Raw genomic sequence first — 26,465 nt, 5'->3', positions numbered from 1 at the left:
TCCCCGTTAAAGCCAGTGCTTTCAACCGCTGCCTTTGCATCTGGCTGCTCACTTTGAGACACCTGAGAACTGATTTTCCACTGGCTTGAGCATCACATTGCCATGCACACAGGTGCAGGGTGACAGCCTTGCAGTGCCATAGCATTTTCCGCTATGGGGCACAGATGGTAATGAATGCTGAAAGGCAATAGGGTTTCTAAAGTTCAGAGGCAGAGCTTAACGCCTCTACTCCTTGTTTATCAGATGAATAGGACATCCCGTTTCATGTAGCTCAGGGGACATCCCAGGCCCTTTCCACCCCCTAAGAGGCAGAAGCCATCCGCTGTCCCCATTCATCTCAAGGGGATTCAACCCCAGGCAGAGCTGGGGGAGTCAGGGCTCAGACCCCAGCAGCTCAGGCATGATGGAGCACACATAGGGACCGTAGATAAGCGATCCTCTCTGAGGCCAAATCCCATGTTTTCAGATTAAACCAAACACACTCAAGCTGCGTTCCCCTCGAGACACCACAAGAAATGGGGACAAACATTATGAAACCAAGTTTATTAAAACTTTCTACAAGTCAGACTTTATCATCCAGGTTTCCACATACATATACATATTTACAAGTTGGACATAGTGTTTTTAGCTTTTCTGGCAGAGTTTTCTACCAATATATACAAATGTACTGTTTCTCATAGAAGGGTTAAACTGTATCACAGATACAAATGTCAAGCAATCATGAGAGGTTTAGTGCAACGGAGAGCTGTAGCGCCCTGCTCTTAATGCTCATGATTCTGTCAAGTTAGTATTGCCAACAATAATTCACATTAAATTGCTCTTCGACACCTCTTATTAGGACAAACAAAGGACAACGAAACAAGAAAACAAAACCCCAAACAGTAAGATATGTACAAAGTACACAGTCCATGAGGTATACATGGTATTTGCACAACGCATGGTGGGACTGCAGCTTGCCGGGGGTTTACCCTTAAAATGACTTCACTCGAACTGTGCCGTGTCGGGGATGCAAGTTACCCAGCTCACGGCCATTTCAGAAGCTGCGCTCTTGCCTAAGGCAAATGGACATCTCTCTGCATAAGCCACTGGACACAAGTGTGAAACAAAGCAGAAATTTTAGGCAGGACTAAGCTTTACTTACCCCCAACCCAGGAAGTTAATGATTTAGATATATTCATTATCCACGCACATTGGAAAGACTATGAATAATCATGCAAAAAAAAAAAAAATTTAAGGGGGGGGAAAATGTAGCTGGAGGCAAACGACATACCTGAATAATCAACTAAGGGCGTATGGAGATTTTACTCTTAAGACTAACTTTTTGGTGGGTAGAGGGGCGAAGAGGGGATGTGATGTTTTTGAGAGTTGAGACTGTAGGAAAACACGACTGTGTTTACATGTACTGTACAAGATACCCCTTATCATTTTCCAAGGGAAGGCACCCCAGCCGCTAGTGTTACAGTTTGGTAAACGGATATGTTTTGGCACTCGGAGCTAACGAGACCTGCTACTTGACAAGCTCGCTGAGGGCATAAAGTTATATAGGCTACACCACGGTAACGCGAGGCTTAAGTCTATTTAAAATGCTTTCCCGGTCAGCGAATGGAATCGGTGGGGATTGAGCTGGGAGATCCACCAGTTTCTGCTTCGGAAAGAGCCACAGCAGTGATTTGTCTTATGGGTGGATCTAGGAGCTTCACGCCTCTGAAAGTAAGATCAGCTGGAGGAGCAGCAGCGAGCAGGCAGCTGGCCATGGCGGGCGAAGACCTCCTTCCCTCATTAAAGTGCGCTTACAGTCAGAAGGCTACTTTGCAAGCCGGCCTGTGTGGCACGCCGAGTTGAGTCTCTTCGTTACCCATTTCTGTCAGATTTGCTCAGTTAGACATGTGCCTCATGCCCTCCACCCCCTAAGCATCGCAGCCAGGGCTCCGCACCCCTGTAGCCACCGTGGGAAAGCAGAAGGGGCTGCCTTTCTGTCTCACACCTCACCAGCCATAAGACTCAGCAGCGAAGGTGCGGCCAGTTACATCGGTGGAGGACGCGGGAGGCAGGAGAAAAGCCAGGCGGCACTCACAAAGCTGCACGGGTCCTCCAGGGCCGGCGGGACGGACCTGCCAGCAGAGTAAGAGGATGAAACTCTGAGTATGCTCAGGGAGCAGAGATCTATGGATTGGCGTTTATTTTGAACAAGGTCGCTTTTCTGACCATACTGGCATTTTAAGACGCTGTTGAGTTTGCAAACATAGAAAAATGAAACCCTATGAAGATGCCAGAGGTGAGAACCGCCAAGGTTTTTGAGATTTTGGGGTTAGCAGAAGAAGGAACTAATATCGTCACTGTCTCCGTGGTATTCTGGAACAATTTGATCTGAAGTTCCCGTCTCCTGGTCTGTATATCCAGGCTCCAAGACTGCCTCAAACCAAGGGTGAAGCAAGATCTCTGGAGCAGTGAGTCTTTCAGAGGGCTCCCGCCGCAGGAGGCTGCGGATGAGGCATCGGGCTTTGGGGGAGACATGGTCAGGAATACAGAACTGTCCACGCCGGATTTTGGAAAACAGAGTGCTAGGGTCCGAGTCATGGAAGGGATAGCGTCCCACCAGCAGGGTATAGAGCATCACTCCCAAACTCCACACGTCGGCTGATTTTCCAGAATAAGTCCCTGTTGTGTTTAGGATCTCAGGGCTGACGTACGCCGGGCAGCCGTGCTTGTCTGAGAGCGCATCATCCTCGCCTTTGATGATGTGTGTGTCTTCCAGGCTCTCCAGCCGCAGCTGAGTCCTAGGGAAGGCAGAGAGGAAGCCACGGGTTAGAAAACGCAGCACACAGGCACAGACGAGCCTGGTGAGCACGCTGCCACAGCAATCCCCACTCCTCTTCTCCCATAGGCATGAAGAAAAGGAGAGGAAACACTTGTTAATGTGCAGCGGAGAAGCTGCCTGGAATCCTGGACCCGTGGAATGGGAGCGCAGCTCTGTGCATCGGGTAGGCGCTCAGTGATGCCTGCTTATTTTATTTACTGGGGATTTTCACAACACAGAGGGCTCTCAAGGAACACCAGCCAGTCACCTTCCATCTACGCAGGTTGCGCTGCAGCTGCAGGGCGTTAATCGGCTACAATGCGTTGAACACGCTGCTATTTGCCGTTCAGGCTTTGAGCAAACAGTGTCCAGCTGCGTGATTTTTGCAGACTGCAAAGTCCAGCTCCCTTCTGCGCTTGTGGGAATCATCAGCTCTGCTGAGTTTTGTATTTTAATTTTTAATTTTATTTTTTAATTATTCTTTTTGCCTCTCTGAAGGGTACCACTGCACCTGCCACCTCCTGGGTGGAGATGCGTCCACCCCGACCTCCCGTTTCAGGGGGAAAGGGGAGCTTCACGTCAGCTCGCCCTGGAAGGGCTCTGCGCTGCCTTGCAGCCTGCTGCCGGGGTGTAGATGCGTTGGCTGCAGCCTGTCCTCAGTGTGACCTCACCAAATACCCATTGGTTCTGCAAACGGAAAATATGACTCAACACGAACCGTGGGCCCGGGATTGGCTGCGGGAGCCCTGAAACTGCACCTGTGCCGGAGAGCCCAAGTCCGCCTGCCATTGCTTAACCCTCTTCTTGCCAAATGGGATGCACATGACACTCGCCTGTGCAACGCATTATTTCCAAATGAGCGAGACTGTGTGCAATGTAACATTTCAACAAATGTTTCATCTTCTTATGGGCGGGAAAAGCTGCAATAGTTTCCTTCAAAGGAATTACTTTCTTTGCATGTCAACATATGGTTGTTTCTGTTTAAGAGGGGCAGTGCTGGTTAATTTTCTTATCACATTTATAAACGATATCCTGAAGAAGCCCTAGCCCAGTTAAAAGAAAAAAAACCAACAAACCAAATTGTGTTTTTCTTCTGTTTCAGTAATATTACCTCCAGTTTAATCAGATTAAGCTCAACTCCATTACAGCTTTTACTTATTTTTTTCAGCTTTCCACAGGATAAGCGGCTAGACAGAGCCAGTTTTGCTGATTAAAAAAAAAAAAAAGTGTATTTCTGGCTCTGCCACATGCGGTGAGGCACTACAAGAGCAGCAAACACTCCAGGGAAATACTGAGTTATTTCCCTAATCTAAATTTAACAACTAGATGCTGGATCTCCCTTCTATAAACCTAGGCTTTAGGCTAAGTTTTACCAAAGTGCTTTTCTTCAGTGCAGGATTCCAAAGCAATATTTAACCATGTCCCAGCTTTGTGCCTGTGTGCGCCCACATCCATGGGTGCAGGAGGCACAGAAAGCACCACCACGGGTAGCAGAGGAGGGAGAAAAGCCTCACAGGACGCAGCCAGTCGTTTGCTAGCAGCGTAACCCTGATCAGTGGGGATTTCAGCGAGGAGACCCCTCCCAAGCACCCCTCTCCTGGCCGCGGCTCTGCCACAGGGTGAGGAGGCACCAGAGCTCTGGCTCCTCACTCCTCCTGCTCCCTCGGACGGGATCCCCCTCCCCAGCCCAACGCCGCAGCCTCCCTCCTCTCCTTCTCTCTGCCTTTTATTCGTCTGACACTGAATGAGAGGCACACATGACATCTTCTGGCATTAACGAGCATCCAAACTATTGTCCCTTTGTCTACAAGCGGGTTTGACTGAACTTCTGCTGAATGAGAGGAAGCTCCCGGAGAGCTTCCTCCCTTTCATCACCCGGGATCTAACTAAGAGCAAGCGCGTACCGGTTGGATCTGTGAGCTGCTACACACGCGCGATGAGGACCTAATCGGGTCGCTTGCAGGTGATGTCTAGCTGACATGGCTGTTTCCACTCCCTGGGATGCTTTTTGCATCTCTGGATGCGGCATTCCTCCCTCCCCACGCACCCCAGGGCTGGCTGCTGACAACTGCTTACCTTTCTTCATTAGAGAAGACAAATTTCCTGAGCTTGAGGTCACCAAGTACGATGGCCGACTGGTGGCAGTGAGCTACAGCGGATACGATCTGCTTAAACAGCCGGGCAGCCTCCTCTTCCCTCAGCCTCTTGCAGCTCCTCACATAGGAGTGCATGTCCCCAAAGTCCTTTTCAAAGAACACATAGGCCTTGGTGTCCCCGAGGATGACTTCGACGACCCCGGTGATGTTTCTGTGTGACGGCAGCTGAATGTAAGGCCGGATCTTGTCCTGGTAGTGTTTGAGGGGGAACACCTGTAAGGAAGAAATTAAACCTAAATTCATTCTCAAGGTCGTTGAAAGCAGCCGCTCGCGTAGCAACTCTCCCCAAACAATGACGAGGGAGCTGGAGGGGAGCCAGGGCTCGGCAGGACCGCCGCTCAGAGCCGGGACCGACACTCTTCCCGGTCGTTCTGTATTGGAAGTTGGGGGGGGGGGGGGGGGAGGAATGAGACAAACGACCATCCCCAAAGCCTTTCGGGGAAGGTACTCCGAGGTAACCCGGAGTTACAGCTTACTTCCAGCGCACGTAAATCCCCACCGGCGGCAGGCCGGGCGTTCCTAACCGGGGAGCAGCAGGAGGGTGTTTTGCACGGCTCCCCCCGCCCGCCTCGTCCTCGCCCCCAGCCGCGGAGCCCCGCGCTCACCTTGCAGCGCAGCTCCCGGCCGGAGCTGACGCTCAGCGCCCTCGACACCTGCTCCCGCTCGGCCAGCGGCAGCAGCAGGTAAGAGGCGATGAGGCTGGGACCCGCCGCTCCCCCGCCGGCGGGAGAAGCGGGGGCACACGGAGACCCCGGGGCGCTGAGGCAGTCCGGGGGTCCGCAGTCGGCGAGGCGAGGGCACTTGGCGGCCGGAGTTTCTTCGGCGGGGCCGTCGTGGAGGGGCTGGAGGCGCTTGGCCGGAGCGCTGCGGCAGCGGGCGGCCGGCAGGAGGGACGCGGGGCGGCTCATGGAGGGGAGCGGGAGCGGGCGCGGAGCTAGAGGAGGCGGGCGGTGCGGGCTTGGCGCATCCCTTCGCTCTCCCCGCCGAAACCTCGGGCCGTGTCCACCATCTGCTGCCGACTCCGCGCTAAAGTAGTTGGAGGCTTTTTAAAAAAAAAAAAAAATTTTCAAAGAAAAAAAACCGCGATTCTCCTCCTCCCGGCCCTGACGCACGGGGAAATGGGAGGAGGGAGGCGCGGACACGCCTGCTCCGCTCCGCCCGCTCCTCTCCGCGCCCCCGGCCGCAGCGGGCCACGCAAGCGGGAGGGTCTCCCGCCGCCCCGCCTGGCTGCGTGACCCGCTGGGACCGGGGGCGCGGCGGGGACCCCCCTCCCGTGCTCCTCCAGCCGGTCTGGAGCAAGTACATCTCACGCACGCCTCAGTCTCTTCGGTCTCCAGAGCTTGGCGCGGGTCACCCCGTATTTTGGGGTTCGTCCCTTGCAAGCTGACCCTGTTGGCCAAACCCTCAAGCCTCCACCGCCCGCTTGTAAGCGCACAGGCAGAAGCAGGGAGCGTTTTCTAGCAAAGGCAAGCGGTAAGAAAGTCACCGTCTCTCCTGCAAAGGCAGCCCTGGAAATGGCAGCCGCGGGTTGATCCGCGGGCAGCGTGTGCCGCCGGGAAGCGCTGCCAGAAATTTCAAATGCCGCCGTAGCGCTTTCGAGACAGCATCGCCTCCTGCGATGTGTAAAAACAAAAAGTTAAGCCAGGCTAATTGTGGAGAGAAATCGAGCGCAGCTCTGTTCCCAGGAGCTTCCCCTTCATACGCTGGCCATGCTTCCCTCCAGCCCCGATTCTTGCTTTTCACTAATCACTAAATAACAATCGTTCATGCCAGGGTTTGCATCATGGAGCTGTTGTGTATTTACCACCGTTCATTCACCAGCGTGGACTTAACGAGCACCATCAGAAATACTTTGCATTGGGTGTTTCCCATGTAAAAACTATCTGCTCTCCGAAAAAGGAATAGTACTGAGAGCAAGCAGCAGGCAGCAGCCGAAGCGACCTGTGAGGAGCAGAGAGTCGAGCTCAGCAGCCACCAGCAGGCTCAGAAGTGTGGGTTTAAAGCAATAGTAAATAGATTTGCAGCCAGAGCTGTTAGTAAACAGAAGAAAAAACGAGAGAAAACCAGCCAGCAAATCATCCCTGGAAAAAATGCAGACAGCTGTAGTTTTGACAAGAGTGCTTCAGAAGGAAACTCTCCAGCTTTTCTGTTTACATATATGCAAATGTTTCTGTAATTCAGGGCTGAGGCTTCCCTAATAACACAGAGAGCCCACGTTTTGTTGTTCTGTAGGATCAGTTCCTATCCTGGTTTGGTTTCCCCAACCCTGGTCCGTTTAAGCAGCAGAGAGGGCCCAGGATGGGGGCCCCCCAGCTCTAAAGCCTGTGATGCCACGCATGCAGGTATTCGCGCAGATTCCTGATAGATAACTGCACAGCAAACCCGTGCATGCCTTCAGCTACTTCTAGTGTATTTTAAGAAACACATGAAACTCTTGTGTGGGATGACTCATAGCATAGCAGTCCCATTAATGCATTTAAACATAAAATGCATATGCCATAAAGGGATATCCCAGGGCCTGCATTTTCCTTTTCTCTTTTTTTTTTTTCCCCAGAAATACAATTCCATTAATGTCTGCAGATTGTTTCTGAGTGATTCACCACAACTCTCAAAGCACACTATTTTATTTTGTTCCTCTCATAGGTAAAACACGCATGAGTATCCCTCAGACCTTTGTTTTACTTCTCCCTTCCTGGAAGTGTGCAGGCTGCTTCCTACATCTGAGATAGTGCGAGATGGGGGGTGCTTCAGTGCTTTTGGGGACAGGGGAGGGGTGTAGACACATCAAAATAGCAATGGACCTACATAAAACTACTCATGGGCATTATTAGCATGTAACAGCATCCTCTGTAGTGCTCTCAGCCTGAGATGCAGCGTGAGCAGGAGTGAAGATGTCGGTGTAAAAATCAAGCGGTGCACCTGGGGTAAGTACGTGCCTTTGGTCCTCACCCTCCTGAAGCTGCCCCTCTCTCAGCTCCTGTGCCAGCTCGTTGTCCCCACTGAGGAGAAGGGCCATACTGAGCATCCATTTGCACCCATCACTGGAAGCCGTATTCTTCACCTCCCCAGCCTCCCACCCATTTAAAGCCTCTTAGAGTCCACAGCTGGTCACTTCATGCTGGCCCTATGCCACCGGGACCAGCACAGGTGCTTGGTTCAGGCTACTGGCAGCCAAATGGGGGATGGCACCCACTGGTCCTTAAGAAGGGCAAAAAGCCTCCCTCATCATTTTGTCCCCCAAAAAAACCATCTGAGGTGTGAGAGGAGAGCAGAGCACAGAGGTACACACAGCATTGCACCCCACAGTTTGGCCGCAGGCTCCTGGTGTCTGGCCAGCCTCCTTTGACAGGGATTCCCCAGATTTCTCACTCTGGGGGGGTGTCACTGCTCACTGGAGCACAGACGCTGGGCACGCAGTCCTCAAAGGCCAGGAAAAGACAACCCTGGGTGCTTCATCCCAGGCGTGCTGGTGAGTGCCCTCTCCCAGCTGACTGTGTAGATCAAACTTCAGTTGTTTACATGTGGCTCCGATGAACCCAAGCTTAAATCTCCCAGGTGGCAGGTCTTTGCAAAATGGGGGGCAGTTCCTGACAGCAGGAAACTTTCATTGCATCTTTAAAATGCCTGGCATGCTTTCAGGCACTCAAAGCATTAATGTAATGAATAAACATATGGTATCAATTATTAACCAAATTAATAATGCTCGCTGCCTTATTTTCAGTCTTAGGTTTTGGGCATGGATCATAAGAAAAGGGCCGCAACCAGTCTCCTCTTCACCCCTACCAAATTCATTCCAACATGCAAAGCAGAGAATTGATTCCCACATTGGCTTCTCTTGCTTTTTTTCTAATTTTGGCTGATCCTCAAAATGCAAAAAAACCGAATGCCAAAGATGGTGTCTGATGACCTGCACGGCATGGTGCTTCTCAGAGGGTTGAAACTTGTCCTGCTTACCCACTTCCACCAGTGCTTGCATGCAAGCCTGGTTTGGTTATGAACCGGTGCAGAGAACAGGAGGAACTCCAGGAAGAGGTTTGTGAAGAACAGAACTGTTGCAGCATCTCAATAGTAGAAGATTTTTGCAGAATATGGGGCTACCGCACTTGCCATAGCGGTCTCTTGTTCATTGTACGCCATACCATAGGCTTTTAAGCATCCAGACATAGCTCCTGCATTACTCTCCTCCTGAAATCAAAAGCCATCAGGGGGAGGGGGAGTGTGTCTTCCTTCTCTTCCCTGCACAAGCCTTCATCATTCCATCTCCCCCTCCGCCAAAAAGAATTCTTTTGGGGCTACCTGCTTAGCATACATGCGATGAATACTGCATGGCAATTCTTAGTTGTGCCTGCGGTGAATCATAGAATCGTAGAATCGTTAAGGTTGGAAAAGACCCTTAAGATCATCGAGTCCAGCCACTAACCTATCACTGCTGAGTCCACCACTAAACCTTATCCTCAAGTACCACGTCTACCCTTCTTTTAAATACCTCCAGGGATGGAGACTCCACCACCTCCCTGGGCAGCCTGCGCCAATGCCTGACAACCCTTTTGGTGAAGAAGTTTTTCCTAATGTCCAGCCTCTGAATGCCTCTACAGCCCTTCCAAATGAATGGAGGCAGTGTAACGCATCTCGGATGGATAGCACTGTAAATCACTGCGCAGCACAGATCAGTGCAGAATTGCACTCACAGACCTAACTTTGGGATAAAACATTGACTCTGTCGATGAGTCTTGCTACCCAAGTGCCAGAAAATGAACCACTGTGAGTCAGCAGACTACAAGGAACCAAACACCCAGCCTTGGACGCTCCAACAGGGTCCTGGTACCAGAGAGGTGGGGCGGGGATGGCCTTTGGGAGTACAGATCAGCAGTCTTTGTGTTTGGCAAAGGACAACAGAGTGCAACAGGCACCTTCCAAATGCTAGGGAAGTGTGAGGAGCTCCCACTCAAAGGACATTACAAAAGCATGACAAAAAGTAAATCCTGCCTTGGAAAATGATGGTCAAAGCAAGCAGGACTGCTCACTGTCTCCCCTCTTCCTGGAGTCCCAGCTGCTAGGCGAGAAGCTGGGACCCGAGCAGAAACAAGACCCTGTGGATGTGTATTGTATGTCTCAGCAGAGGGAAGGGTCTTGCCCAGCACAGATTTGCCAGAGCTGTGGCAAGGTAAATGCTGCTTTTCACATATTTTTTCTCTTTTTTAAAACAGACAAGCAGCACTATTGCATCTGCTAGACAAAGATTTAAGAATCCAGAATTTCTGGTGGTCAGGCATTGACGTTCCCTTTTCCTGACATGTTATTTTATTTAAAGGGATTTTTGTTACATAGTATCCAAGCATCTACCTGTCTCACCCTCAGCCAGTGCCTACACTCACCTGATCTGCTGCTTTTCTTTAGATGCTCACAAGATTATCTCCACTGCTCCAGTTTTCTGACCCTTTATCTTTGTAACTAGAACAGCCAGAGGCAATGAGAATTGTGTAACCATCTCCCCACTTCCCAAGCGCTTGGGACAGGTCTGGTAACTTTGATAGTACGTCTCAAGGGATACACAGAGTAAATCTCTGTTAGATTAGGCCACTTATAAATAAACTGGCTGCTTGCTATGGGAAGAAATTAAAAAGTCATTGTTTCAGTTATCAGATGAGAGGCACAGTACACAAATACTTCAACTAATATGAAACTATCAGGCAAGTGATGAAAAGTAAATATCTTTATTTTACAAGTTATCTCAAGCCCTGTACTGAAACTTAAACTACTGCTAGATTGAACACCAGCAACTTAAAACCAGCAGGATGTCCATAATCTACTAGTGTACAGAATCACCCTGCACAGACAAGGCTCAGAGTAGTTGTGTGGCCAGGTGATAAAGAACTTAAAAGGAATGTTTTTTTTATAGCAGGAATGGCATATGTGGTGAACCCACAACCATCCTTAGACACTGTGGAACTCAGCAGCAGATTCACTGTTAAGATCTAATAAACCTGATGAGCATGTAGTGACTTCAAAAGAAGTGCAATGTAATAGTGTTCACATGTCTCCCCTCAAACCCGTGCAGAAGCTGCTCTGAGGGCTGCTGTTGCTAGGAACTCTAAGTAATTCCCTTTTGATAAGCCCGTTGTTATGAAATCCAAGGAGTCTCATGAGCAGCACCTCCTGACTTTGTTCCTTTGTAGCCTAAAGAGCATGAAGGCTTCTTCTGTTGCTTGAAAGACGTGTGAAGGTTCAGGTTTTAAACCTCAAATCCTGTTTTTACTTCAAAAGTTGATTGCACAAGCAGACAGTGAATGAGTGTCTCTCCATTTCCCTTGCGGTCAGAGAAGATCCTATTCATACTGAGTTTACAAGCAAACACTTCCTTTGGTAAGCTTCCCATGCAATTCAATTCATGTGCATGCTTTCAAGCTCTGTCTTCGGGTCTGGACTAACATCACAATAAAGCGAGTGAGGCAGGCTCTGCTAGCCCACCGCAGCACTTTCTGCAGCATTTGAAATTATGAGACACACCATGAGACACAGTTGCTGAGATTACTCATGCATCAAGGGGCTAAGCACATACATGGGTATCTGCTGTACGATGTACACCCATCCCAGAATTTTACTTGCCTAACAATCAATCTGATGTTTTTACTTCTTATAGCTCCTGGCTGGCAGCCTAGAATCCGCTGGCACCTACACATAAGATTCTCCTCTGAGCATTGCTGTGACCACGTTCTATGTTTGAAATAATATGTATTAACAGTAAGTACATTATGACCGGAAAATAAATCATTATTTATGGAAGACTTGGAATTTGTAGTCAGTACTAGTCTGTACTTGTAGTGAGGAACCATCAGCTTAAGGCTTTGGCTGTAGCAAGAGAAAGGAAACCTGTCCTTGGGATATTCTAACATTTTCCACTCCGGGAAGCCCCTTTCGTAGGTGCATCTTCTTCACTGTATAACAGAGCACTTATCCATTATGCAAACGTTCAGTTAAGGGACCACACAGTACCTCAGGATCCATACATGGAGATTTTTAGGGAAGTTGGAGATTAACATTCACTTGAAACAGCAGTGGAAGTTAATCAAGTTGCACAGTGAATTCTAAGCTAGTTTTGGCCACAATACTAGAGGTATTCTTGAGAAAAATGTCATGAGTTACTTGTGACCACAGGTAGGTAAGACCTTTGTCATCGGCCATTCATGAGGAAACATGAGTATGTCCGAGAGGACATTGTCTAAAATAAGGCAGTGTGTTGGCCTTGGCTGTTGAGTCATCGGTATCACTTCCTGCAGCCCCTGCTTTTGCTCTGGGTGTTTCTCAAGGGAGCACTGACTTAGCCTACTCTTTTTGATTCTTCTAGAATGAATAAGATCACAGCTCTGGAGCAGTAATGATGAATACGTCCTTGATTCAGAGGAATGCTTGCTCCTTTTAGCACAAGTGTGCTAAATCTTCCATGAGATGCCTGCCTGATTAGTTTTTATCTTTGCACATCATGGCTTCACTGATTTGAAAACTTCAGAGTCTCTAGCTGTAAAATGGAGAATTCTGCTTCACGGGGAGAATCTGTTCAAGTGAGAGAGCTGTGTTAATGGCTCATACCTCAGGGTACTACTGAAAGCTGTTGTATATAGATCTCTTTTGCCTTTATTTTAATGTTTGATTAGACGTTTCTTTAATGACTCAATATACTATGTGAAACTTCTGTTCTCTGGCAGAGACAGACTCTCACCAGGTTTCAGTGACAGACCCTTATCAGCTACACTGAAGTTTGCTGCATCTGTAAAGCACCCCTTACGGAAAAGAAAATAACTACCTCACCTCTGAGTTTCTTTCCTTAAATATTGTTGCAAAATTTCTGACGTCAAACAATGAGACACAAATTACCCTGTGAACTGTTAACATATGCCTGTTTACATACGATATCTTACAGCCAAAACAGATTAAGATGTGAAGGTTTAACTGCTGTTGAATTTCCACTTCTGTGAATCATGCAGATCAGCTTATTCATCACGGACCCTTGTTTTTATTCTTTAACTCTTTCAAGCTACTTCTATCCAGAGCGGAGTTTATGGGGGACATAGGACACGTGGGAACAGAGAGGTCACAACTGCATAACAAACGCCAAACTTTGCAAATGTAAAAGCAAAGAGCTGTCAGTAACTACAGCCACCCCAATGAGTCAGTAGTGGTTTATAACTTCCATCAGGTCAGTTGACAGGCACAGAAGCCTTCCCCAGTTGCCGAGGCTAGTCTGTCCTTCCAGCTAGTGAAGTGCCAGCTGCAATTCATGCTGGTGACCAAGCCTGTAACCTTTCAATTTCAGAAGGAAAATTACTTGTAAGAACCAACAACGAGAGAAAACCAGGCATGAAAAATCAAGAGGATGGCTCAAATTCCAGGTTCAGAGGAAAAAAAGATTCACTCATCATACTAGGTTTCATTGAATGTTATGGTACAGTTTAAATTCAGAAATAACAAACATTTTGGGGAGAACTTCACTGGTTTCAGTAAATACAGGCTGTTTTCTCTAGCAGTTGAATCTATGTGGTGCATCACTGATTCTGATGGGACTCAAGTACTCTTGTCAGCAAGCCAGACATAAGTGCATGAGTGTTTGTCTTTTTTCTGGATAATATGGCCATGGTCATACTTGAAAAGAGATATCTCTGATGATAAAAGAAGGAAACCTACCTCTATTCAAATGCATATGCCTCTTCACCTCATATGTGATTGTTATTAAAGCTAAGCAGGTGAGCACTGCCAAAAATCAGTCCATTTCTTTCAGCTGAAGACGGAGAAGGACTTCAGAATGTAGGCTGCACCTGCACTTGCTGCTCAGGCTCTGATTCACTGATGCTGCCTGGCTCAGGCTAGCATAGGAGAGAAGGAAGATCATGTATTCTGAGGCAGGAATGTGAACGTTCAAAAATACCTTTCCACTTAGAGTGGCAATAAGTGAGTGCTTGACTATTTGTTCTCTTCATTTAAAGTGTTGCTTCAGATTTGTTTGTTTACCCTCCCAGCTGCATCATCTTAAGCGGGCAGTTCACATTATTACCTGTGGATTAGCTAACACAGAGACAGATTGAGTGCAGCTTCCACTAGGGCCATCAGCACTGCTATGGGTCAAGCCTCTCTCTTTAATGTATGACAACAAGGTGTAACCAAGACAGCAATCTCCTTTAGAGGATTACTCACTGGAACATGTGGGTAATGACCATACCAGGAACTGTAGCTATCTAAGGGTACACTCGTACAAACACCACACGTAGCAAACCAAACCTGCTGCCACCAGCTTGTCGGTACAAATTAATCTGGGTATAATTTTGCATTTATAATGTTACGTGTCATTGGAAGGCACACTCCAGCATCCAGACACCTTCACAAACTAAATTGGAGGTGCAACATGTGGCCATGTAAAATGTATGTACATCTTTGCATCTGAGAACTTGGGAGACTGATTACCACTAGGGATTCAATTAGATCCACGAGGACAACATTAATGCGCCTTGGTCAGAAACTGCAGAGATTGTTTAACTAACGGGAGTTTCTGTTTCTGAGTGTTCTGCTTATAAACAGTGCTGGAGTAAATTTAACCCCAAACTTAAAGATGAAACAAAGAGCTATGAACAGCTTAGGACATATCCCTCCTCCCCGCCTTTTTTTTTGACAAATGCTATAGTTGACATCCTCCCTTGTGGTACTCAACTGAAAATTGGTGACCCATCTTAAAAATATAGGTTTGAGACCTGAGATGTCTTAAAACCTGATTTTAACACATAAAAATATAAACAAGTACATACTGCTCAACCACCCCCAGTCTCTTTCAGCGATTTCAGTTGGGCTTCCACAGGCAGAGGCACTCATGATGACTGCTCAGTTTTGAAAAGATGGACCTTTGGGGTTAGACCACATTATGAAAATTACCCAGCTAATTCCCATGAAGTGTTTTGCACACAAAAGCTCAGTGCAAATAATAATGGTTCAGTTCCCTTTTTTAGCTATGAAATCAGCTTGCAGATTAATATTCTTCAATTACAAAATAACAATTTCAGTTTGAAGTGGTTTGCACTCTTAAGTGCAATTGGGGTTAATAATGGTCTACAAAAGGAAAGCTGTTAGCAAACAGTAACCCAGCGTGAAAAGCTCAGCATTTAGGTACCGTAGCTATATTTTACACTAAATGTCAGATTGTAAATTCAGAAAAATTACCTAGGAAGATACCGTCTAACCAGCTAAGGATCCCAAAGCTCAAAGAAACCTTTGAACTTCATGTATACCAAGAGATAATTGCCATCTGACCACCAAGGCAGCTCCTTTTACCTGTGGCTATTTCTAATTCATATATGTAGCACCTTATCTGCTAGACGTGTTCAGATCAATTCAGGTAATAAATAAGGAGTGTCACAAAGTATAAGCCCCTTTTTTGGATCTGTGCCCAAATGCATAGATAACGAGATTAACTGCTTTTCAGTTCAAGGCATATGGTTACAATATATTTGTATTACCTACAAATTAGTTATTGGAATCAATTTATAAATAATTGTAGTCTCCTAACCTGCAGTATTAAGGTAAAGCCCCCTGGGACTTCCAAACGCAAAAAGCCTAAAATAAAAGCTTCTGAATCTCAAAAGAAAAGCATAAGTTAGGGCAGAGCGTTCAATAATTACTAGAATGAGGCTGAGATCCTCAAAGGTGAGTGGTAATTTTGTGCATACACACACAAGGTACAGATGCACGGTCCTTCCTGCAAGTTAAGCTCTACTGACGTTTCCTGAGGTTTGTGTTAAAACACAGGTGTGCTCCCTAGCAGGGTATATGACTTGGGTAAATCCTTAGTCAGAGGAAAATACTACTCCGAGTATTCCCAGCAGTTACAGAGACAGTAACAGAACTCTCCGCAGTATTGAGCAAAGCGCTCGCTATTACATGCTGGCAGAATCTGCATCTCTAATATGCTGAAAAAATTAGCACACTGACAAGGAAGGTTAAATGCAGCAAAACATGTTTTATTTATTAAATGCAAGCTTTTAGGGTTTCAGGAAGGTTAAAAAAACAAGTTAAACTGGAATTCCTCATATTTGGCAGTTTAAAAAATGCTTTCAGTTACAGCCGAGACCTTCAACTTTGCCTATAAATGAAACACTTTAAGTAACAATCAGTTACACAACCTACTTACAATCAGCAGCTTATCTCACAAGACCTCTAATAACAAATTTCCTTTGTGGCAGCAGCGTATCCAGCTGACTTCTCCAGTGTTGACCAGCTTTGTTTATTTTGACTGTCAATCGCTCTTTTAAGTGCTTCAGCTGGCACAAGATCTGATCCTTTTACATCAGCATGGCTACAGCCAATTTTAGGGCATCTGTTAAAAAGAAAAGAGAGACTCCATTAAATCGGAAGAATTGTATTTGTCCGATATAGGCTTTTACGTAACATCTGTTGGTTTATTGAATTTATCTGGGATTCCCTCTGTCAGCTCCTTGATACCTCTTTTCCTCTTCACCAGTTCTCTGTGGGGAAAAATAAATGCGTGTGCCTAAACTGGTGGGAATCAACAGCTGGAGAAAGGAAGGAACACAGCGAGAGACAGAGCCTCTCACCTGTAGATCACTCCCTTCCTTCATGTACACAAGCTGCCTGCACCAGTCGTGATACTAGCATTGCATGGACATTTTTCTGTGTTGCCTTCCCTCTTTGCAGCCCTCTTCAAACTGCAGGTAACTACCTCTTACCTTATTAATCTGCAGTGGAGAATTATAACCTTCACTGATAGATAAATAGGGAAATTAATTTCTAGGGAAACAGATAAAAGAGAATGAGACTTGCAAAGGCTGACTGGTGAATCAGTGGACTATCTTGTTGGTGTAAAAATGTACCTGGCCTTTTATGAACTGAGAAAGCACAGCAAGGAGAGATGGGGTCAAATTAACAGCCTCTAAATGATCATCAAATACAAAATGCCTTACAACTACTTGAAACAGCCAGATAAAGACAGCAGGGTGAAAGATATTCAGGGACCAAAGGTCATTTTCCTTTGACAATGGCCCAAAACTTGCACAGATGGTACCCTGTAGCGAGAAATAACACTTTTCCTGAATTTCTACTCTATTAGGAGTAAGCTTGTCTGAGGTGCTGAACTTACTTACACTCAGTACTCATAGCTTTTAGTCCAGATTTGTCCACAGCTTACTGTGTTTGTCATGGATAAGTCACTTAATTGCTCTGTGCCTCAGTTTTCCCATTTATCACCTTATAAGAGCCATTGCTTGCTGGATTAATGAATAACCAGTGCTCAGAAAGCTTCCCACATTTCCTGTAAGCATAAAGTATTAGTATGTCCTTCCAGGCAGTGGAAAATAGTGAGCAAACCGAGACACGTAAGAGCTGCCTAGAGGAGTCTATGGCGCGTTTATCAGCACAAAACCGGTGGCTGTGCATACGTCAGCTGAAGAGCTGTCATTCAGCCAGTGCGCTGCCAAGTGCACCAAAGGCGTCCCGTGGATTTAAACAGGAAGGTACATGTGAGGAAACAGCTACTTCTGTAACTCTGGAGTGAGCAACAGCTTTGATTTCAGAGTCAGGACAGAGAGGGTGCCCCTAACCATGACTCCGCTCTATCAACATACCTGCTTCCACTTGAATATTGCTGGCAGGAGCCCAGTCAAGTAGCAACACCACGAGAACGGGGTACTCAAATGGGGAACTTGTTGCATCAGCTGGCCTGTCTTCCCACCACAGCAGCCTATGTTTTTTCAAAACTGACTGCATTTTCACGAGAAAGGTTAAAATTACAGCAGGCCAGTGAGACTGGGCAGAGAAAAGCAAGCAGACTTTCTTAACTTAGTAACAAGGAAGCCAAGTTACTGATGTGCTTGTGCTTTTCTACCATGCTGGAATAACTACTGTAAAAATGCTAAGGTTGCAAGCTAAAAGCTCAAAATTAAGAACTGCCAGGATTCAAACTGCACAAATAACTTCAGTTTGGGTATAAGGTAGCTTTTAAAGCTAAATGTTGTACAGCTTACATGATTTTTTTTTACTTTATATTTTCTCTAAGTCTTCAATTTCTCATGTGACCCTGCAGCAGTGCTGAAACTTTTGATTCACAACAACAGCTCTACTGCCATCACATTTTCCTGATGGATTTAACAACACAGAATTATTTAGTTACGAACATCCTAAATTCAGTTCTGTATTGCAGAAGGTGTTTTTGTTGTGGTTTTGGGCTGTTGAGCACATGCTTCCTGTCCCTGTCCTCCAGAACACTCAATTTCTTCTCTCCAATTTAAGAGCTATTTCCCAACTCCCGTTCATTTTTCCAGCCAAGTTTCTGTCCATTCACGCTGCTGGTTTTGTTGTTATTCCCACTACATTGCGCCCACTCCACTTTTTCTCCCTAACCTCATAACACAGGCAAGATACTTCTGTCTTGTTCTTCAAGATGTCTTGACACTAAGGTTTTGATTCACCACAACAGTCTCTACTACCATGGCATTTTCCTGCTGGACATCCCACTCAATGCTTGATTTCACAGCAGTGCTTTCCTGTAGCCAGGAAGTAAGACGGAGTAAAAAGTCCCTTTCCACCTTTGCATCCCTGTGGCAGAGTATGTAGAGTGTAGCAGAAATGCAAGAGCAATGGATGAAGTAACCTGCCTGTGGCGTTATCTTTGAAGAAATCAGGTCGCTAGTCTCTGACAGATCTTTCTGAGCATGTGCAAACTGTACATTTATTAAAAAGTCCACAACTGGTAAGTTTCCATGATGTCATCAACCCCAAAGCATGAGGCTCTAGTGTATATGGTGTAAAAACAACAGTGAAATTAATGATGAAATGATATGTTGTCTAAACTTGCTCTAAAAAGTGTTTGAGCCCCTTTTCTTCTCCCTCTTTTTTTTTTTTTTTTTTTTAAATCAAAACCATCCTAAATTCAAAACTTATCGGTGAGAATTTCAGGTTTAAAAATTCAGCTATTACATCTTTTCATTCAAAAAAAATATGCCCTGTGTGGAAAGTGCCAGGCTGCTTTGATGATAAAAGTAAGACTTATTTGCATCATAGTAGGAACCGTACAATCCTGTTTGATCATTCTGAAAGCTCTGTCCGATCATTCTTAAACTCTTACTACCTAAAAAGTTGTGTTTTCATAATTTTCACTTTAGCACTCATTTAAGTGTTTTAGCATTTCTCAGTTGTATGGGAATATAACTGCAAAAGAGGGTGCACAGAGGAGACGGGGGTGTGTTTCTTTCATTAAATTTGGGGCTTGCTAAATAAGGAGTGGGAACAAAGTGAGCAATTAAATTTTAGGAAGCTGAAGTTTCTCTTTGTTGGTCACGGCTATACGAAATCCCTTTGCTTCTGTTGTGCAGGTACCACAAGCAGCTGTAACTTCCCCACACACTTCCTGAATATTTCCTTACATATTGTTTTAATTAAAAAGAAAAGCTCCTTCACGTGTACAGTACTAATGAGGAGACTGTGACTCGGGCAGACACTTAGGTATTACTTCCTGCAGCCTTGCCAATCCAAATACATTTCCTAGAACAAGTGGAGTAAAATTCCACTTACACAGCAAAGCAAATAGCTTTTCCACATATTCTTGTTGGCTTACCGGACTTTTTTCTTTTGCTGCTTTCTAGTCTGGATAAATTTTAGAATGGCGTCTTCTTCATAAGTATGTCCACAGACTTTGTTTCGAACTGGCCTCTTCATTTCCATCTGTAATCAAGAAGGTTTGATTTAAATGAACTGATAATGCCCATGAAAATGCTTCATATGAGATTTTATGTAAAACAGCAGGAAGTGTGTTTGCTATTCATACATGGCATTTCACTCAAATTACAGGGTCAGGTCCTGCACGGTTAACTGCATTCCTACTTATGTGGGTTTTTTTTCCCAAGCAATGTTGCCCATCTCTGATAATGTTTGTAATTTATACTGCCTGACTTTTAACGAGTATTGCAGATTTGTAATAAACAATCCAATGAAGAATATGAAATTACTATTTCCCAATCGACTATAGTAGCAGTGATAGCATACCTGCGTAATGGGGCAAATAAAGTTCATCTGACTCTGAGTCACGGCTATATCTTCATCGATTTGTTCAATGGTCTCATTACCATTATCTGATTGGTGGCGAACTATAATAGGAAACAAGACAATTTTTATTTCATATTTAGTATAGATAGCCAATACTTAAAATAAGCAAATAAAATCCAGCATTTGCCAAGCATTATCTCACAGTGATATCTAAGATGCCACAACATATTTCTATACCACTCTCTGAACAAGATACTGCAAAAAATACTGTAGTATAGACTCTGTTAGAAAAATGTGGATTTTTAAATGGTAACGACTTTTTTTGTGTCTGTCTCTGTGTGCCTATTTATAGCCAGTGCTAGAAAGGAGGGCTGGGAAGGAAAGCAAGCTCGCCTGAATATATGCGAAGCCTGTCTAAGTTCACCAAAAACCAGTGGCATGCAGGTGAGTCCCCAAAATCTAACAAAGGATGAGGTGGGGCTTTTGCAGGTTTGGCAGTCCTACCCTCAAGATCAGTTTGTGTTTGAATGTCATAAATGAGCTTGCTATATAGCCTGTATACACAACATATACTTTAAAAGAAATTTGTACTATTTATCATAATGCATCATTTGTAAAGTGATGCTGCTGTATTTTAACAAGACTATAATTAGTGAAAAACAAAAGCCAAGAAAGTGTTATTTGAGACAGACAATAAAAATGTTACTGAAGTAGCCTTAAGGAGGAGGGGCAGAATGAAATGGTGAAACCTCCAAGAAAACACCTGATGGCCCGGTGCCAGGGAATGAGGGGCAGACAAACAAGGAGGAATCTATTTTGAGCTAGAGAAGATGAAGGTCCCCACCTTTACCAGAAGAAGGCAAGGTGTAAGCAACTCTGTGTACCCAGGGGCATGCCAGCCCAGGGTTCCGTGCAGAAACCAATTAGCCAGAGTCAAAAGCTGAGACACAGGAGCCCCTAAGAAGGACGTATGTTGCTAAGTATAACATTAATAAATGTACACATGTTTTATCTTTTCCTGACTTTGCTCTGTTATTGTGAACCTAGGCTTTTAGTTGAATGCATTTTTTTATCTTTAAATCTTATCTGGTAATAATAGTAAACAACACCTACCATAGCCTTCCATTTCTTTGGGGTAGCTCTGCAATGTTTTTGCAGCAGTGCCCTGGGGTCTAGTCCTCAAGCTGTGCCAAGCTGAACAGAACATGTTTCTCTCTAGCTGCACAAGCTAGTTCACAAGGTAGCAACGCAGGGTTGGGAGAGGATGAAATCCTTCAGTGGCCTGCGTTGGCTTTGACTGCCAAGGGGGGCCGTGAGAAACACAAGTGAACATGGACAGTTTAGAGTTACTTCATGATTTGCCTTCCTCAAAGTCTCGGCCTTGGTTCCCTTTGCTGCTATTGCACACTATCAGCCGATCTTTGCATCTCTGCATCCCTGGTATTCAGTCTTCCACATCTGTTAAGGCCCAGTGTTTCCTAACTTATGGTCAGTCCTGCATGTCTGTATAACACCATCACCTTCCGGATGATAACAGCAGACAGCACTTTTGATGCAATCACAGTCTCTCACACCCAGTCTAGACTGAGCACACTGCCATGTGAGCCAGCACATCTCTGGCTGAGGTACTCTTGGCATCAGTATTGCAGACATCGCTCCACCACAGCACCTTTCGGTATGCCGGTTTTATTTGCGTATTTTTCCTTCCTCCTTAACAGAGCTTGCCCTTCTCCCCATTCCAATATAGCAAGAGTTTTCCAAGTGTTCAGGAATGTTTCTGTCCCAGGTAGTCCTGCAAACACTTAGGCAATACTCAGGCAAGCATCAAGGGTATTTCTGTTTCTGTTATTAAGGCCTCGTTCAATCAGTAGAGTGTGGATGCAGAGGGAAAAGGAGATCAAATGTCCAATATCAATAATAATTTTAAGGCTTTCAGCTCCAAGAATATTAACATACCTTTATCACATACTGACCCCCTAATAAAAGAAAACACTTGCAAATCACAAGGAAAAAGTGGGCACAATTTAACTGTAAATACTGAAACTATCATGGTATAGACATCAGAAAAAGACTTGCATCAGTTACCAGTTTTCAGAAAAGAAAACCTGTCCCATATTGTGCTTAGATTGCTTATATATAAGGTTTATTCTATCATAAACATGTAGTATTTTGAAGAAAATACAACTTTTGGGGAAAAAAGTGGGATTTTTTTAATGACGCTTTTGAAATACAAAGAAATGGGTGAAATCCCACTGAGACAGCAAGGCTAAATGATATTGCAAATATTGGTAGGTGCCAGCTTTGGCATGGGCTGCTTTATTTAAATACCATACTATGGTATTAGTCCTATGAGTAATGCCAACAAAGAGCAAGAGATTCAGAATTTCCTTAAAGTCATGTATCCACAAATTTTGCCATACTGCCGCTCTAATCTTTCCCACTGAAAACATCTGGAAACTCACATTTTTCTATGTTGTACTTTGTTTCAACTCATGAACTTGGCATGTAGTTCCAGAGTACCAGCGCATCCTATCAGTCAATGAAGTTAGAACACACCAGTACTAGCAGGACCTAGGACAAGCAATTGTTTACAAAGGAAGGTGGGTAAAGTTTTAAAATGTGGGGCTTGTGCCGGTGATTTTACTTTTAAAGCTCAGCACTCCAAGTGAGGCATGTAAGTGGTCTCATCTGAAAGGACGTTCACCTTGCGCAGCACCTTCTGACTTTGCTAAGGAGTCACCACTTATTACTTCTGTGTATGCTTACTTAGGTACCGACACAAGAATTTAAGAGACTATGTTGAAGCGTCCAGGTTTGAAAATACCAGCTCAAGCTTGGGTACTGGTGCTTGAGTCTCCCCTGAAGGCCCCAGGTCTCTAAATGATATAAGCTAAATCACAGGCTGGGTTTACCTCTTTCTCATACTGGCTTTGGAGGTCATTTAGATGCCTCATGTTTAATGGCTGAAATTCCATGAGTTGAGATCCACTCCTTGTAGGTGGGACATATTAATCTTCCTGAATTCAAATCATCCTCGTGCTGCAACACTTCAGGCTGCACTTCATTTGCAATGATTTTGTATACAGTCTACCAGAGTGCGGCCCTGGTTTCAAGAGGTTATCATAGCACAAATGAATAATTATTTAAAATATTTCCTTTTCATAAGCAGCTAGTATTTTTAATAATAAATATGCACGACTGGGATGATGCAAGTGATACCTCAAAAATGTCAATAGCAAATTAGTGTAAATCAGATAAACCACCCACAGACATGTTGCCATTGCTTGATGTTCTAGATTACAGGAGGAAAATAACTTTTTTCAACTACAGTAAATTTTGTAGAGTTTACGCAAGATACACATACATCCTGAACTGGCCGGTAAGATGCTCTAAACAGTAGATCTATACCTGTAAACTCATATTGGAAGATGTTTTTATTAAGGCCAAAGGGATTTTTTACCAAAGGAAATGTATAAAAATTTGGAGGATCTAACTTGCGAGTCTGACTGTTCTATAGAAACAAGAAATAAAAACACAGGGTCGCACCTATTTCAGATAAGCCAGGTTACATTTTTGTGAAATTGAGTTTTCCTTGCAAATTAAAACCAGATGCAGAAGACACTAAGTTATTGTTCCTGAAATTCAGATGTTGCCTTAAGTAACAGAATTACGTATATCTAGTTTGGTTGTCTGAGAGATTACATTTAAGAGCCGTAAGAGTTTCTAGTTTTCCATTCCAGCCAATTGAAACCTGTTATGAGTATTAGTAACATATTTTCTATCTGGCTCTCTCAGCAGTGATGTTTACAGCTAATTAGTGCCCACCGTTGTAATAAAACTGCATTCTCATAAAGGTATCTATTTTTGGTAAGACATCATAATGAATTTTGCAACCGCCAACTGTTTTTTACTTATTCAATTTTAATTAAAAGCTGGTAGTACTTCCTATCTCTATCACTTTCATCTCTTGATAAAAATGTGACTAATATGCCTTAGCTCAGTTTTTACCTACTGTGCTGAGAGAGGCTCAGAACTTTGAAGTCAACTTTTAAAAATAAGAAAACCATAGTGCAGAGACATTAACTGCTACGTTGTGAATTGTACTAAGCATGGAAAGTATACAAATTAAAAAAGCATTAGAGGAAAGATCCTCTCCATTGTCACCGTCACTTCTATGACAGACAGACTTCTGCCTGCTCATGCTTCCAGTGCCAACAATGTCCTCTACCCAATTCCTGTTTCTCTAACCTGGCCCTGAGTGAGTACACGTTAGAGTGTAAAAATGTATTTCTTTCCTTTTGCGCTGGGTTGTTCTGCCTTGTCACCTGCCCTCTGTCAGACACAAATCCTGGAAATCAAAGGGTAATGTTAAGCATGCAGGATTGAGTCTGTGTAAGCCTGAGCCACTAGACAGACAAGGTCTTGGCTCCCAAGAGGGTCTATTGTACTGCTGACTCTACAGAAATAACAGCAACTCATCCAGGCTGGGAAAAATCCTATCTCTGAGAGCTCCAAGAAAAACATGAATGTTATGAGGGCAAGTCAAATGCCAAGTGTCCCTGCCAGCAGGACACAGAAAATAATGAGAGGTGGGGGAGGTGAAGGGCATCATCACATCCAAGAGTTGTATTCTAAGAGTCAGAAGCAGTCTGGGGCACTGCTAGCATGGGGTGTGGAAGCTCCAAGGACAAATCTAAAGGAGGAAATGAGACCAAACGCTGCTTTCCATGAAACACACTGCTGAGACCACCGTGGGCAATGCTTAAGAGTGGGTCAGTGTGCCCATTAGTGCTCTGAATTTGGGTTAGACTTCAGATCCGGAGAAGCAGTCCAGAACTGTCCAGTGTTGTGCCCCTGGGACGGATCTGCAGTAAATGCTGTAGGAGGAGTGAAAGAAGAGGGGAAGCACAGAGTAATACCTTCCTGGCAAACTTTCCCAGTCTCTAGCAATTTGTGGCCAAGGACTTCCTGAGTCAGAGGTAATATCTTTGTACTTAATAAGCCCTGGAGTTTTCCTCCAATGAATTTGTCTAAACTTGGAGAAGGGAATTTGGGCCTGGACTCTTCAGCTTGGTTAGAGACAGTTATCTTTGCTAGAAAGGTTAGCAACAGTTTACTTTTCCTTGAAACTTACCACAGAGGCTGCAGGTTACAGTTTAATTTGATTTTTAAGAGAGAAAATAAGGTGTGCAAGCTACATCTGCAGTCAAACAGTTCAAAGGATTTCTGCTTTTGCCAGAGGCATGCGATAGTTAAATTGCAAACCAAGCCAAACTAGGCTTTGCATTAAAGTACATTACAGTTTGATTACTTGGTGGTGTTGCAATACACAAGTTGATCTAAGGAAGGTGGCCTCTAACATGTTGCTCCAGATTGCAATTGCAAATTTACTTGCTCCTGCCCAGGCCAAGCAATTGGCTGGTAATTACGAACAAGTCCCTTGAATGTGCCCTGTTTTACACATACTTGTGTAAGAAGTATCCAAAATAAAATAAAATCCAAAATAAAATGAGAATTCTGTAAATATAAGCCATTCAGATTTTCCTGGAATATGAAAGACAATTGGATGAACAAATTAGCAAATTGTTAGTTCCTTTACATAGTAAGAGTGGGAAAGGAAAGGACAGTATCCTGCACTAAGCAACAACCCTCTAAAAACTCCTTTGGTGCCGTCAAATTCACAGCACTTGCATGTTTTATAGTATTTTGTCCCACTAAGCTACAGGCCTTTTAAAATACACTGTTCCAAATGGAAATACTGTTCCTGTTTTATCCTTTCACTACAGGGTAGAGCTGGTTGATGCCAGTTTTCCAGAATGTCCTTAAAATGAGGAGAGACTATGATTTGATGGAAATGTTACAGGACACTCGTTACAGAAATGTTAGTGAAGGAGATGGAAAGACACTTAAAACTAGATACAATTTGCTGCTTAATGTATTAATAAATAAAACGTGACTACAAATCCCACCTAGAAAAAAAAAACCAAACTCCAGAGGTGCCCTGTGGAACTCATACACTATTCGAAGTGAGAAGTAAAACATCATCTTTGCCTTTAGATTTTGGGAAATTTGGACTGTTGTGCAGTGGGAGCTGTGTCCCTAGAAATGTGAACAGAAAGGATATCTTTGATTATAAACCACACAACTCAAACAGTTTGTTAGGAAAACCAACAGAGGCAGCTTTCTTCCTCCCTCTTTTATTGCAAACAAACATGAGAAATCCACACTTCAAAGTCTGTGGATGACATTTCAAACAGCAGTTTCCTCATAACTACAGTCTGGACTAGATCTGAAGAACCTCCTGGGGAAGACAAAGCTTACCTAAAAAGATGTCACGAAGGCTCATCAGTAAGCTCAGAGGAGCCACTATTTCTGGAAAATAAAAGGCAGCCATATTCTTCCATTTAACTATCATCTCTTGCAATGGCGGGCAAATTTAAGATGCAAGTTAAAGACCAAAGGTTTGCTGAAAACAAACC

The 26,465-nt window shown here is 44.6% G+C and overlaps 2 protein-coding genes and 1 long non-coding RNA gene across 4 annotated transcripts in view; 1 reads left to right on the top strand and 2 right to left on the bottom strand.

Annotated features, from left to right (window-relative positions):
- Window positions 1–528: 528 nt before the first annotated feature.
- TRIB1 (tribbles pseudokinase 1) lies at window positions 529–5,995 on the bottom strand. The gene is made up of 3 exons (XM_075085787.1): window positions 5,559–5,995; window positions 4,874–5,166; window positions 529–2,777 (listed from the first exon to the last, which is right to left on the bottom strand). The coding sequence occupies exons 1-3, from the start codon at window positions 5,859–5,861 to the stop codon at window positions 2,309–2,311; spliced, it is 1,065 nt and encodes a 354-aa protein (XP_074941888.1). The 5' UTR covers window positions 5,862–5,995; the 3' UTR covers window positions 529–2,308.
- Window positions 5,996–6,726: 731 nt separating this feature from the next.
- On the top strand, window positions 6,727–12,546 carry LOC142053724 (uncharacterized). Its single transcript, XR_012659303.1, has 5 exons — window positions 6,727–7,877; window positions 8,675–10,117; window positions 11,218–11,316; window positions 11,594–11,694; window positions 12,299–12,546. It is a non-coding gene; the product is annotated as an uncharacterized LOC142053724 (long non-coding RNA).
- A 3,383-nt stretch (window positions 12,547–15,929) lies between these two features.
- The window catches only part of NSMCE2 (NSE2 SUMO ligase component of SMC5/6 complex), a 136,198-nt gene continuing 125,662 nt past the window's right edge, over window positions 15,930–26,465 (bottom strand). For both annotated transcript variants that reach the window (XM_075085786.1, XM_075085785.1), the window contains 3 exons: window positions 19,987–20,087; window positions 19,559–19,665; window positions 15,930–16,306 (listed from right to left, as the gene is read on the bottom strand). In XM_075085786.1, coding sequence (XP_074941887.1) covers window positions 16,147–16,306; window positions 19,559–19,665; window positions 19,987–20,087 — 368 coding nt within the window. In that variant the 3' untranslated portion in view covers window positions 15,930–16,146. The remainder of the gene's footprint in view (window positions 16,307–19,558; window positions 19,666–19,986; window positions 20,088–26,465) is intronic.

The sequence above is a fragment of the Phalacrocorax aristotelis genome, chromosome 2, assembly GCF_949628215.1.
Source record: "Phalacrocorax aristotelis chromosome 2, bGulAri2.1, whole genome shotgun sequence".
In the NCBI taxonomy this organism is placed as follows: domain Eukaryota; kingdom Metazoa; phylum Chordata; class Aves; order Suliformes; family Phalacrocoracidae; genus Phalacrocorax; species Phalacrocorax aristotelis.
Note: the sequence above shows the minus strand (reverse complement) of the source record. Positions and strands in the feature narration are given on the sequence as shown.